At 53.4% G+C, this 21,841-nt stretch overlaps 1 protein-coding gene across 1 annotated transcript in view; it reads right to left on the bottom strand.

The window, feature by feature from the left end:
- Nphp4 (nephrocystin 4) overlaps positions 1-21,841 on the bottom strand; it is a 90,671-nt gene that overhangs the window by 41,422 nt on the left and 27,408 nt on the right. The window contains 6 exon segments of the mRNA XM_028883069.2: positions 1,627-1,677; positions 1,680-1,746; positions 7,011-7,193; positions 17,405-17,531; positions 18,068-18,249; positions 21,011-21,147. Coding sequence (XP_028738902.1) covers positions 1,627-1,677; positions 1,680-1,746; positions 7,011-7,193; positions 17,405-17,531; positions 18,068-18,249; positions 21,011-21,147 — 747 coding nt within the window.

Raw genomic sequence — 21,841 nt, 5'->3', positions numbered from 1 at the left:
GACTTATTCTGGAGAGACGCCAACAGAAAGTGCACCCTGCCGCCCACCACCCCGAGGGATTCGGCAGACTTTCTGGCAGCCCCCCAAGTAGAGGGGATGCTGCACAGCCAGATTCCACTTACATAAGATGGTCCATTAACGTACATATGCGGGAACAACCCTGGACGGTCTGCTAAGCACAGAATTCAAACTAGGAACTCCAGCTGCTCTGCAGAGAGGGGCCTTCAACGGGGCTTGTCACCAGATGGTTAGGTTCTGGTGTCTGTCCAACGACCAGGAAACGGAGGTCTGCATATCAAGCTGTAGGTCAAAGGGGTCAGTGGGCCACTCACCTATCAATGAGAAACTTACATTCAACAGGACCAGACTCCACAACAGAACCTCAACATACAGAGAGAACCCTACGCCAGAACTCGGGCACCAAGTCAGGACAGAAACCAGTCTAAACGGTCCAGATTATCAGAGGCTGGGTGGGGAGGGCAGGGAGAGGCTAGGAAGGGACAGCATGTCCTCCATGGCCACTTGACACCCCTGCTGTTGGGCAGCCAGAGGGATAGTGGGAGCACAGCAGGAGGGAGTACAATAGGAGGGTGGGAGCACAGGGGGAGGGGAGCACAGGGGGAGGGGAGCACAGGGGGAGGAGGGGAGCACAGGGGGGAGCAGGGGGAGCACAGGGGAGGAGGGTGCAGGGGGCACAGGGAGGAGCAGCAGTGGAGAGGAGCACAGGAGGGGAGGGGAGGAAGCACAGTATGGAGCACAGGGAGCACAGGTGGGAGCACAGCAGGAGGAGGGGAGACAGTGAGGGGAAGGAGCAGTGGGAAGAAGGGAACACAGCTGGAGGAGGGGAGCACAGTTGAATCTAGGGAGCACAACTAGAGGAGGTGAACCATTGCTCCATGGATTCGCAAGCTGTTCATTCTCCGTGTACCTGTGTCCAGGGCCCCTACAGCCCTCAGCTGGCAGGAGTCAGATCTGCTCCAGAAACCCCCGCAACTACTCAACACCCACGTACGCATCTTGCTGTGCAAGCCATCTTGGCTTCACCAGACTCAGGCCTAAAGCAAAAGGCACTGACCACAGGTCCAGGCCACACAGGAGACACTGGGCCATCGAGCTCAATGACAGTACCGGTTCTTCAGCCCACACACAGCTGTGGCCCTGTCACTCACAGGGCGAGGACTGAACCTCCATTGGAGGCCATTGCCACTGGCATCCCATTGTGACCCCTTTCCTGAAGGGGTCCCCAAGTCACACAGTGGAGGACAACGGTGCTTCAGTGAAAACGGAAGGACAAGACCAAATGCAACCAGGGCGGCTGCCGGCACGTCCAGCGGGCCGACGTCCCCAGGCCCCGAGTTCGTAGGATGTCCGTCAATTGCCCTGGATGAAGTCACCCTTCGCCAGCAGACACACACTTGCTTGGGGAGTTGTGAAGTAACTGAACCAATTTGTGGCTGAAGTCTGGGCGACAGACAGCTGGACCACACATTATCACGCTGTCCAGTGCCACGCCATCATCTTAGGGAGACCAGCTAATTGATTCAATAGGGTCTGCCGCAATTACCCCGCAGGGCTGATGAGAGAGGGAAGCAAGCTGCAGGGTAGAGTCAGCTCTCTGGAACTCACCTGAAGGGGACGCAGGTGTCTTCCTGAAGGAACGCCGCTCTGCCTTGGGCCATGCTCTGGAGGGGTGTCTGAGCTCAGCGAGAACTGGAACTGGATGGTTCCCGACTCCACCTGCTTCACCTGTGATTGACCCCACAAGAGCAACGATGGCATCCCTCGCTGGCCCTTCCATCAGTGACTCACCAATGACTGCCCAGACCCCCCTCAAAAAAAGTTTAATCAAGAGAGCAAAGACTCCGGAAGCCACGTGTTCTTAGATCATAAACAAGTAATTTTCTGAGACGAAAATTAGTTGTAGCATTAAAATCCCAGGAGGCCATATTATCAGAGAATGACATTTACCCAGGAAATATAGTTTAAGGTATTTAATAGGCCACAATGTGTATGTGTTTTTTAATTAACATATAATATTGACTTACTTGCATAACTATAGCCCTGTGGGTTTTAACCCCTGTGCAGAATCACATGACCTGCCCCATCCCTCCCTCGGCTGGTCCAAGCATCCACTGCCTGCTTCTCCATAACCAGGCTGGTCTTCCTGAGTGTCATGTGGGCACAATCACGCGGCACATGGCCCTTGAGAGGGGCTTTCTCACACACTCAATCCACACAATGCCCATGGAGACTGACCACGTGTGAAACTATCGACAGTCCGTGCCGTCCATGGTTGAGTCATGCCCTATCACACCTATGTGCCACTGTCCACCCATCCGTCCACTCACTGGGAACACTGGGCTAGCTGCTGGTCTGCAGGCTGTGCACAGAGGTCTGGGAGCACCTGGCTAGCTGCTGGTCTGCAGACTGTGCACAGAGGTCTGGGAACACCGGGCTAGCTGCCACAGGTCTGCAGACTGAGTGTGCACAGAGGCAACACAAACGGTGGTGGGCGAATTGCCGTGTGAACCGGCTTCATTTCTCTGGGGACTGGCTGCTAGAAAGTGACTCTGTAGACACTACAGTTTGTTAAAAAAAAAAAAAAAAAAAAAAAAAATCTGAGCCATAGGAACTAGAGAGATGGCTCAGTGGTTAAGAGCACTGGCTGCTCTTGCAGAGGACCCAGGTTCAGTCCCCAGCACCTACTGGGTTTAAACTGTTATTGTTTGAATCTGAAATGTCTCCCACAGGCTCGTGTTCAGAGCTATCTTGAAGGCGTGTGGGCCTCTACTGGACGGGGCCCAGCTGCTGCCAATGGGTCACTCGGGCCACCTTTGCCAATCACATGCACCCGACACTGGCTGGCTCCCTCTACCTCCTCTCCTCCTAAGTAAGAAGTCTGGACTAAACAGTCCCACCTCCATGCGCCCACCTGCCTTCCCTCCCAGGACACACTTAGTCCCTCTGAGGCTGTGAGCCACAATAAGCCTCTCCTCCCTGGTTTCTGTCTGGTATTTTGGTTACAACAAAATGAATTGTAATTAATGTGGTATCTTATTGTTAATGATTTCTCTTGAGGTTTTAAATGTAAATCCTACCAGGGGTGGGGCACATGCCTGCAACCCAGCAATTGGGAGGCTGAGAGGAGGAACCACCAGTTTGAGGCCAGCGCGGGTTACACAGTGAGACGCTTTCTCAAGTAAGTAACTAAACGAATTCAATAAAAATCCATCTCTGACATCTCACGCCCTCTGGAGGATGGAATGCAGATGCCCTCACCTAGATCCTGACTCCTGACATCACTGTCTCATTCCACAGGATCTACACACCTTGAAGACCTCACAGGATTCCACGCGGCTTCTGCCCCAACCTCCCACGAAGCCCACTCAAGCCCCATTCCCGCTGTTCTTCATCCCCACCTTCCACGTGTCCTTCTGTCTGGAGAACCCAGGCTGCTCCTGAATTCCCTTCAGTTCACTGGGGAAGGTAATGCCTGTGCTTCGGGTGACTCTTGATGGGTACAGAATTCTGGGTTCCAAAATCTTTTGTTTTCCCCACTGGCGCCCATGGCTTCTGACAGGACCCCACAAGCATCCTCGTCACCATTTCTCTGTAGGCAAGGAACTACTTTTCTACTTCTGTTCTCAACTCTTTTCCTTCGCTCTTAGTTCTCAGTGTTCACAGCGTCTGGCTGAGGTTACTTCCCATGTATCTCTGGGTTCGTGTCTCTTGCCCGGGGTTTCCTGCACCAGGCACTCTCCCGTCTCCTGGGATGGGGTGCTGACACAGGGATGGACTCTGGCACTGTCCCACTGGTCTGCAGCAGAGCTCAGCCGGCCGCTGCCTATCAACTCCTGCAGCTCAGGAGGTGCTAGTTCTGCGGACTGACCTTCAGGTCACAGGCTCTTCAGTCATCCACCCAGCTACACAGTACATCTTGTGAAGATCTTAACTTGGCTGTTTTTCAGTTCTGAAATTTCCATCTTGCTCATCTCTGTATCTTCTCTCTCTAGTCACTGGTGTCAGCACCTCTGTGCCTGGGCATTTCCACGGCGCTGTTTTAAGATCTTTGATAACCAACCTTTGTACCACCTCAGCGTGGCTATCTACCAAACATCTTGTCTCTACCTCGGCTCTTGGTATACAAAATCGTTTAGATTATATTGCACTCATTTCAAAGATTTTCATTAAGAATCTATGGCTGCTTTGCAGTCCGCGAAGAAAGAAAGTTGATATTGTGTGTCAGTGGGACCAGGGCTCGGGTCCCAGCTTCTGATCACAGTTCCTATGGGCAATGGTGTTCACACGAGCGCTCCTCTCAAAGCTTGCACAGTCCCCTTAAGATCCTCCAGTGGGCAGCCCCAGGACTAGACAGTGCCCAACCCTTACACACAGCTCAGGTCTCAAACTCCTTGGTCTGCTGCTTGAGGTCAGATCACATTGCAGCTTGGGCTAAGCTCACAACATCTGCTTCCGAGGCCCTCCCCGTGAGTGCTGTGCAGTTCCTGGGCACCCTTCAACTTTCCAACCAGGCCTGCTGTGTGCATCGCATCTGAGGCCGGGTGATTTATAAAGAGGACAGGAGTGTGAACACGGCTAATGTCCTCATCCATCAGTTCAGGAACTCAGTGTATGATGTCTACAGTTGATAAACTAATAGCATAGGGAGCATACTATTTCAAAATCAAAGGTAAATAACTATAAATCATAACTAGGAACTGAAAGCTTCTGGAGGTATAAATACTTTTAAAGGATTATTCACCCAAAAGAAAAAGACAAGAAAAGGACAAGAGCTAAGCGGGAAACACAGCCATGAGATGTTACCTCACTTCATACAAACTATGAAATAACGGTTGGCAGGACGAATCCTAAAATGTGCTTCCCAGAAACGATGCATTCCAGCGTTGCTACTTTCCTTGACTGGCAGCTGCCATGGGCTCAGGGACATTCTTCAAAGTCTCCATGTGCGTATTCAAAAGGCAGTCACTGAACAAGGGAGAGGGCACAGGTGCGCACACCTGGATCCCAGCTGGTCTCACTTGGCCAGTGTTCGAGCCGCCAGGAAGGAACGTGAAGAGGCTGTACTGCTTTCCCGGCACAGGGGTGGAGACGGGGCCTGTACCATCCCACCTCACCGCTCTCACCCACTCTGCCTGCTCAGGATGCTGGTCCTCAACAACAGCACTTCTGGCCCCAAAAGCCTGCAGCAAGGTCTGCAGACACTTTGGCTGCCACAACTGGAGATGCTACTGACATCTAGTGGCAGAAGACGGGGATGCGGCCGAACACCCTCTAGAGCGTTCGGTCCCCCAAAAAGTTACCTGGCAGAAGTGTCAGCAGTTCTGGGGTTGAGAAATGGAACTCAGATGTGATGTTCTTCATGAAAAATGGAAATGTTTGACACGTGTGTCACCAAGCAAGTCAAATTTTCAAAATGTGTGTGCCTGATACAGTTCACACACTCAGAAAGGGAAAGCAATGAGGTGGCAAGACAAGTTGTAAACGGGACAAACATTTACACCAGACAGACAGACAGACAGAGACACACAGAGACAGAGACAGAGAGACACACACACAAAGGGACATAAAACCACACGGAAACTACACTAAGAAGGAGGGCAGGAAGGGAGTGATTAAAAATGTCTGGGTCCCTCCTGGCCCTCTAGGGTATGACAGGGCACCCTCCCCGACCCGCTCCTCCATGTGATGCATGGAGCCTTTATTTACACTCACTTCCTCTTTCTCAGGTGAACTTGTCATTTCATAATATGGTTCCATAATGAGAGACAAACTCTTAACAAGGAAACCACACGATCAGCTGTTCCCTGATGCAGGTCCCCAAAGCATCAACCAGATTGTAAATAACAACACTGGAAATAATAAAATAATAATAGCTGTTGCTGGAGTCAGCACAAACTGTGAAATGGCAGGTACGGGGACCATCCTAGGCACCACAAGGAAGAGCGGGGTGGGGGTGGGGTGCCCTGTCACACCCTAGAGGGCCAGGATGGACCCCAGACATTGGCCAGAGCCAAGCCATAGTTCCAAACCTGTCCATGGTGCCCTGGGTCACTTGCCTTCCAAGACCCCCACTTGGGCAGGGCAGCCAGGGTGACACATGTCCTGACCTTACTTGCTTTCCAGTTGGAGCTCAGAGAATGTCACAGCCAAGCAGCTTTTTCAATCTGAGAATCTGCAGTGGACCTGCCACCCTACATCCAGCTGAGAGGGGCAAGGTCCGGAGTGGGTATGTGGTGAGTGTAACGCCCAGATGTGGACCGAAGCCAACCCCTGCCTAGCTTTCATGCATTCACCCCCTGGCAAAAAACACAGGAAGTCCTCCTCTGAGGCACCAAACATGGACCCAAGCCGAGGAGAAACACCTCGCCAAGTGTGCAAAACAGCCCAGCAAGGCATCCAGAGGTGGAGATGTGAACAAGGGTGTTAGCCGGCCTAACCACGACTCAGCAAGCACCAAAGGCGTGCCCAGGACACAGGAGAGGTTTGTTCATGAAATACCAGAAACATACTAGTCAAATTGGAGTTTTAAAATAAATAAATAGACTCAGTGGATAAAGTGCTTCTGAGTAAACGTGAAGAGCTGAGTTCAATCCTAGGAACTCAGATGAAGTGGCAGTCCATGTCTATAACCCAATACTGCGGGGAAGAGGGGGGACAGGTGGATCCCAGGGGCTCACTATCCAAGCATGCTAGCTCCAATCAGCAAGCTCCAGCTTCAATGAGATTCTGTGTCCAAAAATAGGATGAAGAAGAATACTGAAAAAAGTCCAATGTCAACTGCTGGCCCCCACATGCATTCTCATGGGTGAATGCACCCGAATCTCTCTCTCTCTCTCTCTCTCTCTCTCTCTCTCTCTCTCTCTCTCTCGCTCTCTCTCTCTCTCTCTCTCTCTCTCTCTCTCTCTCACACACACACACACACACACACACACACACACACACATGAACTTGCTAGAAGTATGTGAGAATCACACCTATGAAGTACTTACCTCCTCAGAGCTCATGTTAGCTGAAGGCACCTTATAGACCAAACAGTGTGAGGGATTGTGCTGGATCCCACCCTGAAGAGGCAGCGTCACTTTTCCTGAGGCCGCCTCCAGCTCGGGGTTCCAAACAGCCCAGCGAACCATGTGCATGCATGCCAAGTTGGATACAGAGGTGGACGAGCCCGCCTGGAATGGAAGCACACAGTCACAGAGTGAGTGCGGCAGCCACCTGGGTGGGACATCAGTGATGTGGTCACACAGAACCTCTGTAGGAGCTCAGAGCAGCAGGGGGGGCAGGGCCACCCGCTCCACCCAAGAAGGGAGCGAGGCAGAGGATGCAGCATCCACGGTGTGAACAACCTGTCCTGAGACCCACGAGTCTTCCTGTGGCTCAAGGCAGCAAGGGCCACTCTAAGACGCCTCCACTCCTCAGGGACCTTTCTGCAGACCTGTAAACCTTGGAAACTTGCTGAGTTCTCCTCAAATGCATCAGAAAAATTAAAGAATGGCACCTGCATTGCTGAAGAGAAGCTTTGCAAAATAATGTGCGTGTGGGTGTGGGTGTGCGTGTGCGTGTGCGTATGTGTGTGTGTGGGGGTGTGGGTGTGTACCTGTGTGAATATCTGTGTGAGGGAGATGTGCATGTGTACATGTATATATGTGAGGGTCTGTATACTTATATATGTGTGGGTTTATGGAAGGTGTATATGTGGGGAGAGTCTAAGTATGTATTGTATATGTGTGTATGTATATGGGGGGTATAGGTATATGTATGTGTGTGTGTGTATAGGTGTATGTATATGTATACGTATGAGGGGGTGGAGGTGTATGATTAACTCAGGGTTTCTGGTACACATCTTCATCGAAGACTGAATAGAAGGTGAGTACAGTACACTGGAGAATGTCTATGGAGCTGGGAAAGCAATCCAGCTCAATTTTATACATTACTCCTTCTCAGCAAGTAGCCGGATGAAAAGGACGAGGCTGAGGAAACCCAGGCTCACAGCCACCTGTCATTTACAGAAAATTGTCTCTACAAATTCAGATGTGGAGTCCAGCTCAGCAATGTATCTACAGATGTCACTTTCATCTGGTTTTTGTTTTTGTTTTGTTTTTTTAAGTAAGATTACAGCTGAGCTCCAGGTCTTTGTGGGGTACAGAAATGCCACTGGGCCCATCAAAGGGTGACCACTTTGAGTAGTAGCCCTGACAGGCAGATCCCGGCAAGGTAAGTTCTCTGAGGTCCACAGGAAACTGTCACACCAGAACAAGGTGACCCATGACCCTAGTCTAGAAGGCCCAGGGAAGGAGCCATCAGGCCGCTTCTCACTGGGACGCAGTCTCAGCCACCACCTGCTCCAGCGCAACACCCTGATGGCAGAAGGCGGTAAGGGACCTGAACCCAGCCTGCCCACTTCCTGGCGCTCTTCATGGGTAGCTGAGCAGCCGGACACGTGGATGAAGGAATACACCAGATGAGATGGCTCACCGCCCTCGGCAGCAGGTATAGGTCACTCAGGTGCAGACAAGGGTACCTGAGGGCACAGGCCCAGGCAGTCAGCACAATTCTGGTGTGGAGGACATAAACCTGGGTAACCTGGAAGGGGGCCTCCTTCTCTTGATGAGGTCAGAAATCCACAGCTGCCTGGGATAGAGACATGAAGCATCATCCACAAGAAAAGGACACCAAGGGACAAGATGGCATAAGCTTTGGCAAGAGCCAGCAAGGACAGTAGGGTTCTAGCTGTGGCCAAGGTCCTGATAAATCCTGCTCATTTGACTAGAAACAAGGGTGTCCATGCTACTGTCACTGCCAGACAGGAGCACACCAGGTCCCAGGCAGAGGCCACACACTCAAAAAAAGGCCTCTGCTAGACTAAACCACGGCCAAGTTCAAGGGCCAACAATCAGAACAACAAAGTGACCAGCCCTTGTTCCTGTGATGAGACTCTGTCCTGCCATGCGCTCTTTATGTCCATGAGAGAAAACTCCAAACCAGGAAGGAGTCTTGACTACTGTCTTGCTATGTGACTGGAATTGAAAGTATGCAGAGCAGCAGGGCAGAGCTGGTCCTTCCTTCCCCAGTCAGACTTCAGATGGTGGCTCTAGGTACGGCCATGTTCACATCTCTGTCAGTGTGAATGGGGTCTGGGTTCCTGGCCACTGGGAGAGAAAAAACCCTGAAGTACAAACAAAGAACCTATAAAGTGGGAAACTTTAGATTCAGACTCTGCACACTGGGATGAGCCTGCTTCCACCCTGCCCCGGCCTCCACCCTGCCCCTGCATGGGCAGGACAGATTTGGGAAGGTGCTGGGTAGGTGCAGGGCGTCAGTTGGCATTGGTGACAGATCCACTCCTCACAAAACTACAATCACCACTCAAGGAGTAAGAGCACTCGCCAATAAAACACCTAAACTCAGCAGCGGCTGGACGGCTTCTGTAAACACAGCGCTCAAGGCGGGATCAGAACTAAAACAGGAATCCAAGTGTCCATGCAATTGGTGCAACGCCTTCTGGCGTCTTTTCTCAAATTAGGTGATCCTGACATCTAATTTTCCAATTTCACGGTTCTCTGTGGCTGTTTGGTTCTCGATCAATATAAATCTCTTCCGTGTGGAGTATCTGGCAGTTGGATAAACACCCACTTGTCCTCGATTTTGTCTTTAACAGCTTTAACAGTGAGAGATGATTTGTGAGGTACTGATCACGTCTGAAGCCCCGACACAGTAACTGGGAACCTGGGGCAGCCCACCTCCACACATCCACCTGTCTCCTGGAGCCAGCCCAGAGGCTCCTGCTTCGGCCGTCCACGGTCCTCTCCATTCACGGCCGAGCACATGCACAGAGCAAGCGCAGTCACTCCCCACGCTTCCCCTGCCTGTGACTTTTTTTTGTTAGGATTAAAAGTTGGCTGATACCACAGTGCAGCCCTGCAGCCCCAGATACCCAGGAGGCAGAGACAGGGAGACTCTGTGAGGCAAGGAGTTTAGGGACAGCCTTGGCAATATAGGGCAACTCTATCTCAAAAGTAAAAATAAAAAATATTGACTTTATCATTTCTTTTTCTGCCAAATTTAGATCAGAATTCATACATCCCCTAAAGAAAAAGGGAAAAGCCCAAACTACTCTGAAATGAATAGTTTTCATTTAGACTTTTAACTGTAGGAAACAATATAAAAACCAAAGGAGCATAGACAGGTCATGAGCCAGGGTGTGTTGTGAATTGAAGGGTCAGCAAAGCCACAGACAGAATTCTGACACAGACCTCCAGAGATGCTGCAGCCCAGGGTCCCAGTGGTGGTGCGGAGTGGCGGCTCACAGAACATCTGTCCCATCCTGCTCCCTGGTGTGTGCAGATGTGATTAGCATCGTGAGATGAGCTCATCCCAGGGTAGCCAAGCTACGTGGAAGCCGACGACAGGTGTGGTAAGGGCGGGAAAGAAATCTAGGATGGAGCCAGAGACATACGGGGACAGGGACAGGGACAGCAGTGTGCTGGTGGAGCAGAGAGGAGAGGGAGGCAGACGAAGCCAAGGACTAGCCTGCAAGAGCAAGGAACCGGCCTCTCCCACAGGAACACGCCTGCTGCACCTTGCTGTGCCCAGTGGAACTGACTGAAGCTGCGGCTTCCAGAGGTGTGAGAAAATAAACTCTAAAACAGCAGCCTTGGGACTTGGGCAGCCCCAGGGATTCACACGGTCCCTGGCGGCTATCCTCAGATTAACATGAGTAGAGATGGGCTGAAGCCTCTCGTTCCCTCGGGAGCTTTATCTCCTCAGATGATTGCTGAGGGTGCTTTTCTGCTGTCTAGATCACCATGCATAGTTCTGAGCATTATCTGCTGGGCCCTCCTGCCCCATTGGCAGAGACAAAGTGACAGTGACGTCCTGTCTGGGTAGAGGGAGGAGCCATCCGGACAGTGCTCACACTTGCTGCCACTGAGGCCAATTCCAGAGACAGGGATGAGCCCAGAGGGATGGAAGCCTTGATGCTTAAGACCACATCGAGCCCTTGGCTGAACACAAACAGCCCTGGCCGACTGTCTCTGAGTGCTCCCTACATCACACCAAGCACAGAGAGAAGACAAGGGGCGGAGAGGAGGATGTGCTGGGAGAAAACCCAGTCAGGTCAATGCTTCCCTAAATTTGATCTCTAGAACCAATGTAAAAACAAAAACAAAAAACCCACCACAACCAGGCATGGTAACCCATCCTTGTAATCCCACTCTGAGGAGTAGGACACAGGGATCCTGGGGCTTGCTGCCCTGCCAGCCCAGCCAGCAAGACTCTCTGATTCTCTCTCTCTCTCTCTCTCTCTCTCTCTCTCTCTCTCTCTCTCTCTCTCTCTCTCTCTCTCTCACACACACACACACACACACACACACACACACACACACACACACACACACACCGAGTCATAGCTAGCACCTAAGGAATGACAATCAAGACATCCTCTGCACACACAGCAGAGTGACTTAAGGGTCTTCATCCCTCTAAGGAAAGTGACAGAAAGTGTGGGCACTGTGAAGGCCACTACAGAGGCCACAGTCAGACCCCAGCCAGGACCCTGAGCAATCCGGCTCATGTCGGGAGGGGAAGGCTCTGCCCTTTGAACTCTGACCCACAGCCCGCACCTAGAGGGCAGATGTGAGACCCAGACAAGCAGCACAGAAGGGGAAACCAAGGCCCACCACCCACCCAGAAGAGCGCAAAGGGAATCGGACAGCCTGAGTCCAGACATCACCTGAGAAAATGTGTTTTCCGCTGCTCCTCCAAAAGGCCTCAAGTTCTGGGCCCCTGAGACAAACCTCACAAGGCTAAGACCCGAGGTGACGAGTCCTGCAATCAGGCAGTGGTAGCATGAATCTTCACCCTCCCCCCTGCCAGCCCTCCAGCAGAGGGTCCCCGACCAAGCAGCATCGATTACAAGCCGCAACCTAGCGCAAATGAGAGGCGCAGTGCACTTGGCAGCGACTGCCAGCTAATTCCCCTCACACACGTTCACATCGGCAAAGGAAGCCTAACAGCCCATAATTAAAGTCATCTGCTCTCCCATGTGTGACCCGGCATATGAGGTGTCACTTAAACTCACGGTGATCATTTATTAGGCAATATTTTCAGCTCATTCAACTAAGCACAGTAGTTATTTTTAGTCATATACATGAGCAATGAAAGCAAGTTCCACAGCCTAGAACAACTCTCCTGACAGGCTAACAGGCTAGCAAAACTCCAGGTCCTTTCTGTCAGCCTGTGGGGGCTGACAGAAGCAAGAGAGGCTGTCCTGGCTGCAGAGGTGAGTGTGAGGTGGACGGGTGGGGCCACCCACCGGTGAAGACTGAGTCAGGCCCAGCAGCTGAGCAGACACCTAGAACCAGCTGCGTGGGCAGCACTGGTCCTGCTCCTGCTCCCTCCCTCCCCAGTGAGGTCCTGCGGCACTGGCCCTCCACAAGGCCTGCTGAAGCAGCACCTAACAAGAACTTCATCCCTGGCCAGGTCACAGGAGACCAGAGCAGGAGGCCATCGAGGGCGGGGGTGGTAGGAGATGAGAACTCTCACTCAGAGGTTACAGCTGAACGGGAAGTGAAGCAGGAGAGGAGGACGAGGCTGAGGAGACGGCAGGAGGAGGGTGAGCAGAGAAACCCACACGTGTGTGCGCACACAAGGATGGGAGCGGACAGAAGAGCCACAGAAAGCAGATGTGAGGGATCATGACAGGAGTGTTTGAAACCGGAAGCTCTGCCCATGCTGTGGCGTCACCGCGGGGCCCCAGGTACCGGCTGCTCCACTCCAGTCCTCCATGCAGTCTAACTCAGGAAAAGGCACAGTCCGTGAAGGTGCCGCGTGCAGAGCTGGCCGCCTGTTCAAAATAAGGACGGTCCACACAAGCACTGCAGCTACCTTAGACGTAAAAGAGAGAAAACACCGCACGCAGAACCACAGCATGGAAAACAAAATGCCCATGAATAAATCTCGTAGGAAGCAGTCAAAATCCACATTTGTAACTTTAAAAGGCAAAAAGTACAAAATCAGCGTCTGAGGAGATGGCTGCTGCAGAGACGAGAGTATCCCACGTAAGCAGGGTGAATGTGGAGGCCGAGATCCCAGGAGCAAGCTGGCAAGTTAGCTGCTGGTGAGTGTCCTGGCGAGTTTTATGCCAACTTGGCACAAGCTAGAGTCACCTGAGCAAAGGAAGCCTCAGTGGAGAAAATAACTCAAGATCAGGCTGTAGGCACAGCCTGTAGGGCATTTTCGTAATTAGTAAGTGATGTAGGGGGTAGGGGGCCAGTCCACTGTGAGTGGGGCCACCCTAGGGTTTGTTTCTGGGTTCTATAAGAAAGCAAGCTGAGGATCCCATAAAGAGCAGGCCAGTAAGCAGCGCCCATCCATAGTCTCTGTATCAGCTCCCCTCTCCAGGTTCCTGGCCTGCTAGAGTTCCTGTCCTGACTCCCTTCAGTGATAAACTGTGATGTGGAAGTGTGAGCCAAATCAACCCTTTTTTCTCCAAGTTGCTTTTGGTCATGGTGTTTCATCACAGCAATAGTAACCCGAAGAGAGAAAACTCCAGGCTTGCTTGAGAAACCCTGCCTCAAAGGATAAAGTGGAAAACGATTAAGGAAGACTCCAGACACCAATCTCAGGCCCCCATACACAGGAGCACACATATGTAAACATACATACACACCGGCAAGCACACCACCCATGCACACGAAAACAGAGTCTTACTACAATGCCTGGCACAATGTGTTTGCACAGCTATGGGGGGGGCAGGGCCCCAGGCTCTTGGTCACCTGACTGACTCCCAGATCCAGGGGTCCTCGGCTTTTCCTGACTCCAGGGAGCTAAGGTGCTCTCAAGGGAAGCAGGTTCAGAAAAGTGGCATCGGGAGGGTGAACAGAGGATGCCAAGGCGCTCTCTGCAGACACGCATTCTGAGCAGTGAGTGACAGAGAAGAAAGATGCAGTGTGAGGGACCGGAGTCAACCACAGGAAGAGCCCTTCAGCTGCGGCCAAGCAGAAAATCAAACAGGCGTCTTCTGCAAACACAGGCCCATCTCAGAAGGACCTCCGGGGCAGTCCCTGGCTACAAATCTCATCTCACCTAAAAAAGGAGACGAGAAGAAATGTGAGCTGTGTTTAGCAAAGACTCAGACTCAACAGAGCAGAGGAAGCTACAAGCAGGCAACGATCGGGTAGGGGGAACAGATGTGGACTAGGCAAGTGCTCCTGGGCTCTCGGCCTGTGAGCGAGCAGGTCCCATCCATCAGCAGGGCCTCAAGCTGCAGAGAGGCCAGAGGCGGAAGCCTCAGCCACAGGCCCAAACCAAACCCCAGTTAAGTTTGCAATGCTTAATTGCAGTTCTCAACTTGACTGGATTAAGAAGCACCTGGTGGGGCAGCCAGATGGCTCAGCGGGTAAAGACACTTGTGGCCTACGCTGACATTCCGAGTTCGAACCCCAGGACCCACATTGTGAAAAGAGAGAACCAACTCCCAAAGCTGTTCTCTGACTTCCACATACGAGCATGCATGTGTGCATGCACTCACATACAAAATCACAAATAAAATTTAAAAGATACCTGTGGCACACTTTTCCAAATGGATTAACTGGGCAATGAGACCCGCCCTGAATGTGGGCAGCACACGCCCATGGGCTGGGTCCAGACTGGATAAAAGGGGAAAGGAGAAGGCAGCTGACTGCACATACATCCCTCCCCTTCCTGGTCCATGGATGTGAGCAAGCAGTCTCAGGCTCCTGAAGCCATCCGGGCAACACCGCGATGGGCACGCTCAAACCAGGAGTCAACAATCACTTTCCCCCTCCAGTCTTTCATCAGGTATTGTTACAGCCAACGTAATGCAAAGTCGACAGTACCAACACTACAAGGATCACCCGGGAGACGGCCGGGAGACGGCCGGGAGACAGCCCTGCCTGCCTGCAGACCAGCACCACACACGGCATGTGCTCATGTCTCTGTCAAACCAAAGAACATCAGTAAATACATAAATAACAAACTAGAACTTAACTCCTCAGCAGTTTGGGGAGGGACTGCCTGTCACGTGACGCCACTCAAAGCAATGTTTTCATTCCTACACGCCTAGGGAAGACGCAGTGTCCTTGAATGATCACACAACAGAGGCCTGCCTGGAAAGTCCGCAGCTGGGCCCTCACTGGGTTCCCAAGCTTTGGGGAGTGTGTGCCATCACTCAGTCAGCTGGCAAACACCCTGGGGACCACAGCTGCACACTTCAGAGCTTCGCAGGGAGGCAGCTCCACGGGGACTGTACGGTACACCGTCCCCTGAATCCTGACAAGGAGGCAATCCCTGGACACTGCCTCTTGGGCAACTCAAACCCAATTTATCCCCAAAGACAAAATACATTAACAGGGCTTCGGCTGCCATGGCTGAAGAGTGAGACACTTAACAATGGGTGTGCCCCCAGTTTGTGTATAATAATGAACAAGTGCTCAGGCTGGGAATGAAATGGATCCGACTTTCAGTCGGTGCTCCCCCTGACCCACATGGTGCTCCCCCATCTGAAGATACACCGTTCACCAAAGGGGATCGCGGCTCTCGGCTCCTACTCTGAAGCACAATGGCAAGCCAGAAACCGGGCACAGGGGACAAGGAAACACAGCAGAGCCACCTCGGAAAACATGGGGCGTCTGGCTTGGGCAACGACACTGTGGTGAATCTTACTGCTAGAGCAAAGCGGAGCTTTCAGTGACCACGGGGATGAGCAGCAGAGAAGTGTCCGTCCAGGCTGACCATGCCACGCAGTGGGGGCGCCCTTGGTGAGGAGCTGAGCCCATCTTTGGGGATGGCTGCCAGCTTTTACAGACATGTGATCTGGGAGGAAGAAGAGGCGAGACTGGCCCAGAGCGGCGAACACAGAGTTGGCGTTGGACATGGACACGAGGGGCGTCACATGCTGCTCTGCACACCGTCTACGTGTCAGTTTTCCACAAAAAATAAAACACATTCGGGGGGGGGGGGGGTAGGGAGAGAGGAAGTGTTCGCTGAACAAGCACAAGGACAGGAGCTTGTGTCCCCAGAAGCCTGGCAACAGCACGGGCAGGCATGGTGACACCCGTTACCCCAGTACCTCCAGAGATGGGGACCCCCGAGTGGGTGGGCTGGCTAGACTAGCCAGAACTGCTGAGTTCTGGGTTCAGCGAAAGACTCCGCTAGATAAATAAGGTGGAGAGCGATCGAGAAAGACGCCTGTGGTAAACTTGAGGCTCCTCGCGCATGTACGCAGACATGTACGCAGACACGCCCACGCCCCAGCACACTCACACATCCATAACCAGAGGAGAGCGAAGGAAGCAGCGAGTCCACCTCCCAGATAAATAACTGAAGATGCACGTCCCGGATGAGTAACTGAGCGTGACAGTTCCAGGGGCAGTGGTGGAACCAGCAGAGCCTGTGGACAAGGCTATGCCGTGGGTAGGTCTCGTGTAGCCCAGGCTGGTCAGAAACTCATATACAGCTGGAGAAGGCCCTGAACACCTGATCCTCCTGCCTCTGCCTCCTGAGTGCTAAGGTCGCACTGGGCCAGGCCCCTGCTGCCTAGCAGCACCTCACCAGCCCGGCTCTCCCACAGACCACCCGGGACACCCCACACCCGCTGCACCTGCACAGCACCTTTGAGATAAAGCACCTGCTGACAAACAGGGCAGCAGAAGCCAAACTGGTCACTAAAGTGGCCAAGACTTGAGGTCGGCCCCAGGAAGGCCTGGTGTGAGCAGAAGACGTGGGAGTCAGCTCGGCAGCAGGAAAGATCAAGGGCACAGTGGGCAGGTGGCTCCAACCCCCTCCCTGCCCCGGGCTCAACTCCCTTCTTCAGAAAACCGGCCAGCAATGAGGCCCTTGCCGCCGTGTCCGTCAGTCTTCCACTGCATTAGCTGTCAGATGACCCGGCCTTTTCCAAACAGAAACTGCATCTTAAGAACAGCATGATCCGTTTCTCAGAGAATCTGTGTCCACATGGGAGCTGTCTACCCACTGCACCTCTCAACCAAAACTATAAATTCTCATCTTAATTATGATGTAGATGCACGCAAAGCTCACTATAAAAAGCCATTTATCACTCATGCAGATTCGAACTTTACTACACTTAGTAGCAAATGAAAAACATAGTAAAGTGGCTTCATTTTTCAAAATAATTACCGGTTCAATAATTATGAATTAAAGCTGTTATGATGCATGAAGCCTCCTGGGCCATGTCCTGCCATCACAGAACACCCGGTCCCCACGAGGATGATGCGAGGCTGCTTCCTAGCACCACGGGACGTGTGGTTACCCAGACTTTTACTGCAGAAGAGACACCGGTACCCGCCAGGCCCCCCTCAGCACAAAGCTGACCCCTGAAAGCCGATACACAAAGGACACTCACACCGCCGTCCGCTCCTGAAGGACTGCTGAACGCGTACTCCAGCTGGAAGACGATGGCAAATGCTGGGTGACAGACCATCTCCGGGAGTCGCAGGTGGCTTCTCAAAACCAGAGCCTGGTTTCCGGAGCTGGTCGGAAACACAAACCCGGCGGTGCTGGGGCACGGGTCCCCACCTGTGCCCCTCCCCACGTGAGCAGGGGCAGTCCAGGGGCTCCGGGACACAGTGGGTCCACTCTCTGCAGCCCACAGTGCTCACTCTGGTTACCACTGGCAACACCTCCAGAGGTGGCCTGCAGTGGGGACAGTCAAGTCACTCAGAGCAGCACAGAGGTGAGGAGGGGCTGGCCAGCACTGAGCTCGTGTGTGACAGCTGACCTCTCTGCACATCCCACAGTGATGTCTGCATGGGGCCTGGCACATGGGATTCAACACGGAGCAGGACGTGAGGCCCATCCAGGGGGTGTGCAAGAGGCTCTTCAGACCCTCAGCTGGCAGCGTCTAAAGCACTAGCCCAAAGTTGTCACAGCAAAAACAGGGGCTTTTCCCAAGTGTACAACCCTGGGGCTTTGCCTGATAAGTGTGATGGAGAGGCACCCGCAGAGAAGGCCACAGCGCATGCTCCACGTCCTCACCTCACCTCAGCCCCCTTGGCACGGGAGATACCTGTTCTTAGAAGAGCTGCTGACTCTCCTGCTGAAGCTCGCTGAGCGCGTCAAGGCCACGTCCATCTCGGGTACCAGCACAGCCACCTGTGGCCTGTTCACGAAGCCCAGGCCGTTGTGGACGCAGACATGCAGACGCCTCTCCAGGACCTCCAGGGTGCCGCCATCCAGCAGGCTGACCCCCTGCGAGAGACACAGGGAATGAATCCTGCGTGGCTGGGAAGGGAGTGGCCAGAGAAGGCTGGGTGGGCCACGGCGGAGGAGCGACACTGAGTGTAAATGAACCCACTCAAAGGGCAGACGCAGGACACAGGGATGACCACAGGCCACGGGCACACGAGGTACGTTAGGTATTTCCCAGCAGCGTGACCTTCCCAGGCAGCACACACCAAAACACAGACAGCTGAGCGGACAATTCTCAGGACGCAGCCACCTCGTACGCATGAACCTCAGGTCCTCCTGGGAGCCGCCTCCCTGAGATGAGCACCCCAATGGTGCAGAGGGACGCAGGGGAGGAACACACCTGGGTTCCACTCTGTCCTTCAGAAGGAAGCAGGGTAGGAAGAGGATGCAGGCCCAGGCAACAAGTCACAAGCTGATAGAAATGGAGTCTGCCCCAAAGCCATAGCTGGACACCACAGACCTCCATCCTAGTAAGAAACGCACGGCACCCTAACAAACCGACAGGCGTCCCTCCTGACTTCGGTGTTTATGAAATTACATCATCTTTACTCCTTGACCTTGAACTTTCTTGTTTTCACTGCCCATTTAATCGAGCTGAATGGGCCAAATCTCGGCCTCTAGTCTTCGGTTAACAAAAACGAAACAGTGGAGCTACGTGGACAGGAAGACACCAAGGCGGTAAAATCCCTCCCCAGTGTCTGTGAGACTGTCCAGCCTGACAGAGCTGTTCTTCTGCCTGGACTCCCTCCACCTGCTATGGGGTCAGGAAGGCATCAGAACCGCACGGAGGAAGTGGGTCCTGCCGGAGCCGTGTGTGTGCTCAGCCCTCTCGCTTACCTGCTGGAGAGTCAAAAGGCCCTCATCCAGACCCAGCGGGAACCAATGAGTCACCACCTGAACAGTTTGTCACACACAGCTGACACACAGTGAACACACAGCCCATCCTCACGGGGCAGACGCTCCCAAGAGGGGCGGAGAACATCCCCAAACAGAGAAGAGGGCCAGGTGCCCCGGGAAGCAGACAGGAGAGAGAGTGGAGCTGTGATTTCTGGAGAGGCCTGACCTTGACCTGTAGAAGGAAGCCCAGGGTGTGAGCACATGTCCAGAGGCCAGGTGGGCAAGAGCCCATGAGGCAGCCCAAGGAGGCGGCTCAGAGCGAGGGTAGAAGGTGAAAGGAAATCCATAGGATGATGAGCCTGGACCTCTGCTCATGAGAAGCAAGAGCCCACAGAGGGTCATAAACAGGAGCAGAGCCAGCTAGTCATGCTTCTGAAAGACCACCTGGACCAGAGCAAACAAAGATTTTCCATGGGATCCCTGAGAACACAGGGAAGGGCACCCTCTTAGAGGGTCAGTCCACCACATCCCACAACAAAAGCCACAGACCCATCCACAGCCACCAACCAAGGAAGGTGCCACCGAACACCACAGCCTTCCAGACCTAGCGCCAGAACTGGGTCCAGCCTCTGGAATTTGGGTAGAGCAAGCAGGCTCTGCCCAGCACCACCTCTACCCTGGCATCACACTCAGCAACCTCCATGCTAGACAACTAGGAGAGTTAGCCCAGGCTGGTCACAGCAATGGCAGTTCCACGAGCCTCACGCTCAGGAGCATCTGCACCTGAGGAATTACAAGTGTTTAAGCCTCCGTGTGCATCAAACCTGCTACTGCCCACTACCCAAAAGCAGGTCCATGGTCACCGTGGAGGGGACTTCACGTGCAGGGCAAAGGCTATGACCTAAGAGCGTCACTACCAGCTAGCCCCTGATAACCGCCTGTAACCTGCAGGTCTTCTTCCCACTCAAGATCCCGCTGTGTCACTGCCCAGATACGAACAGAATGTCCCCAACAGGTCAACAAGGACCATATCAGGACAGACGGATACACCGCAGGACACTCACACTGAGGGACACAGAGCGGCGTGAGCAAAGGAGCCACACCAACTGCTGACGGACGGACGGACGGCACCACAGAGCCACAGCCAAGAGGAACCAACACAGAGGAAAAGATGGACGACACTGTCCAGAGGCACATGTAAGGGTGGTGACAAGCTGGGGCCTGGATGGGAGGGACACAGCAGGAAGTGAGTGAGGCCAACATGTGAGCTCCATGCACTGCCCTCGTGATGGCCACTTCAATGCCCCTGCCCAAGGTGATCCCCCAAATGCCCCACCCAAGCACCTGAACAAAAAAAACCATGTTTTCAGAAGCAACAGACAGGAACAGCCACATGCTCCCAAAAGAGGCGGGGGGTGGGGGGTGAGTTCATAGGGCTGTGTCACACAGTTAGGCAGGGCTCAGAGTGTCTCATGAGAGCACAGCACTGACAGAAACCACCATGAGGAGCCACCTCCAGTCACCTCCTCAGATAAGCCACCTGGCCTCAGAGGTCCTTGCTAGCTGCAGAGTATTTCCTATGTTTCCCTCATGTGGTGAGGTAATTTACTTTAGATGAAAACTATTTCACAATCTCTGCAAATGAACATCAGTGCTGCAAGCTGTCAGCGCCGTCTACAGACCGGAGGGTCAGCTCAAGGTGCAGCCTGGGAAAATGGCACCTCCTAGACCCACTTTATCTGGCAATCCAGAGAAAGGAGTGCCCTCTTCAGCCCGGGGAAAAAAAGGGGGGCGCAAAGGCAGGACCTCATCTCCCAGGACGAACCCCCACGCCCAGCGACACCAGATGCTGGCTGTCCCTGCCCTGCTGCAGGTGGCACCATCTCTGTTCAGGTTAAGCTGCAGCAGGATGAGACATGAGTACCTCCCGGAAGTGGTCGCTGATGAGCAGTTCCAGAAGTTCCTCCTCAAACTTCTCCAGTGAGGGGTACAGGGTGAAGAAGAGGTCATCCAGGTGCCATGTGGTGGGCTTCTGGAAGCGAGGCTTCCTCAGGACATCACCTGGATGGGAAGAGGGATCATGTTGTCCTCGGGAGAGCAGGCGAGGCCACACGCCATGTTCCCACCAATCTCAGGCACAGTGATCAGGACCTGCAGGCAAGAGCGCTCGCTGCTCAGACAGCGCACCAGAACCTCTGCAGGGCGAGGCGGGCTGAGCCAAGCTCACCCAGCATCTGCAGGCTCTGGCTTTATCGCCTGCGGCTTCAGCAGGACCACGCCAGCTCAACTGCTTCTCATGCTACTGACCTACCCTAAACCATCTGAAGCATGCAGGAATGTGCATGCTACAGACACCGGAAGAAGCATGCCAGCTGGTACCACAAAAAAAAAACCCTCCTCTCTGACCCAGAAGCACCTCCTGGAGCTACCTGGGGAGAGGGAAGATGAGGGTAGCTGGGGGCATGCTCCGTGTCCACGCTGAGGGCAGGATCCTGGCATGTTAGGGAGGTCTTCCCCAGGCCCCCACAAACAGCCAACCACTTCTCACGACCCTGTGGAACCTGTGCTGTAACGCTGCGTCCCCAGCTGCTCCCATCTCCACCTCTTCCTGCGCTTTCTGTGATCACTTACACACTTAGGCTGTGGGGGTTTTAGAACCCAGCTCCAAGACAAAAAGGACAGGTGGCTGGGTGCGGTGGTACATCCTATGTGGAAGCCTAAGGCAGGAGGCTAAGGCCAGCCTAGACTCCCTCCT

This window comes from Peromyscus leucopus, chromosome 2 (genome assembly GCF_004664715.2).
Source record: "Peromyscus leucopus breed LL Stock chromosome 2, UCI_PerLeu_2.1, whole genome shotgun sequence".
Lineage (NCBI taxonomy): Eukaryota > Metazoa > Chordata > Mammalia > Rodentia > Cricetidae > Peromyscus > Peromyscus leucopus.
Note: the sequence above shows the minus strand (reverse complement) of the source record. Positions and strands in the feature narration are given on the sequence as shown.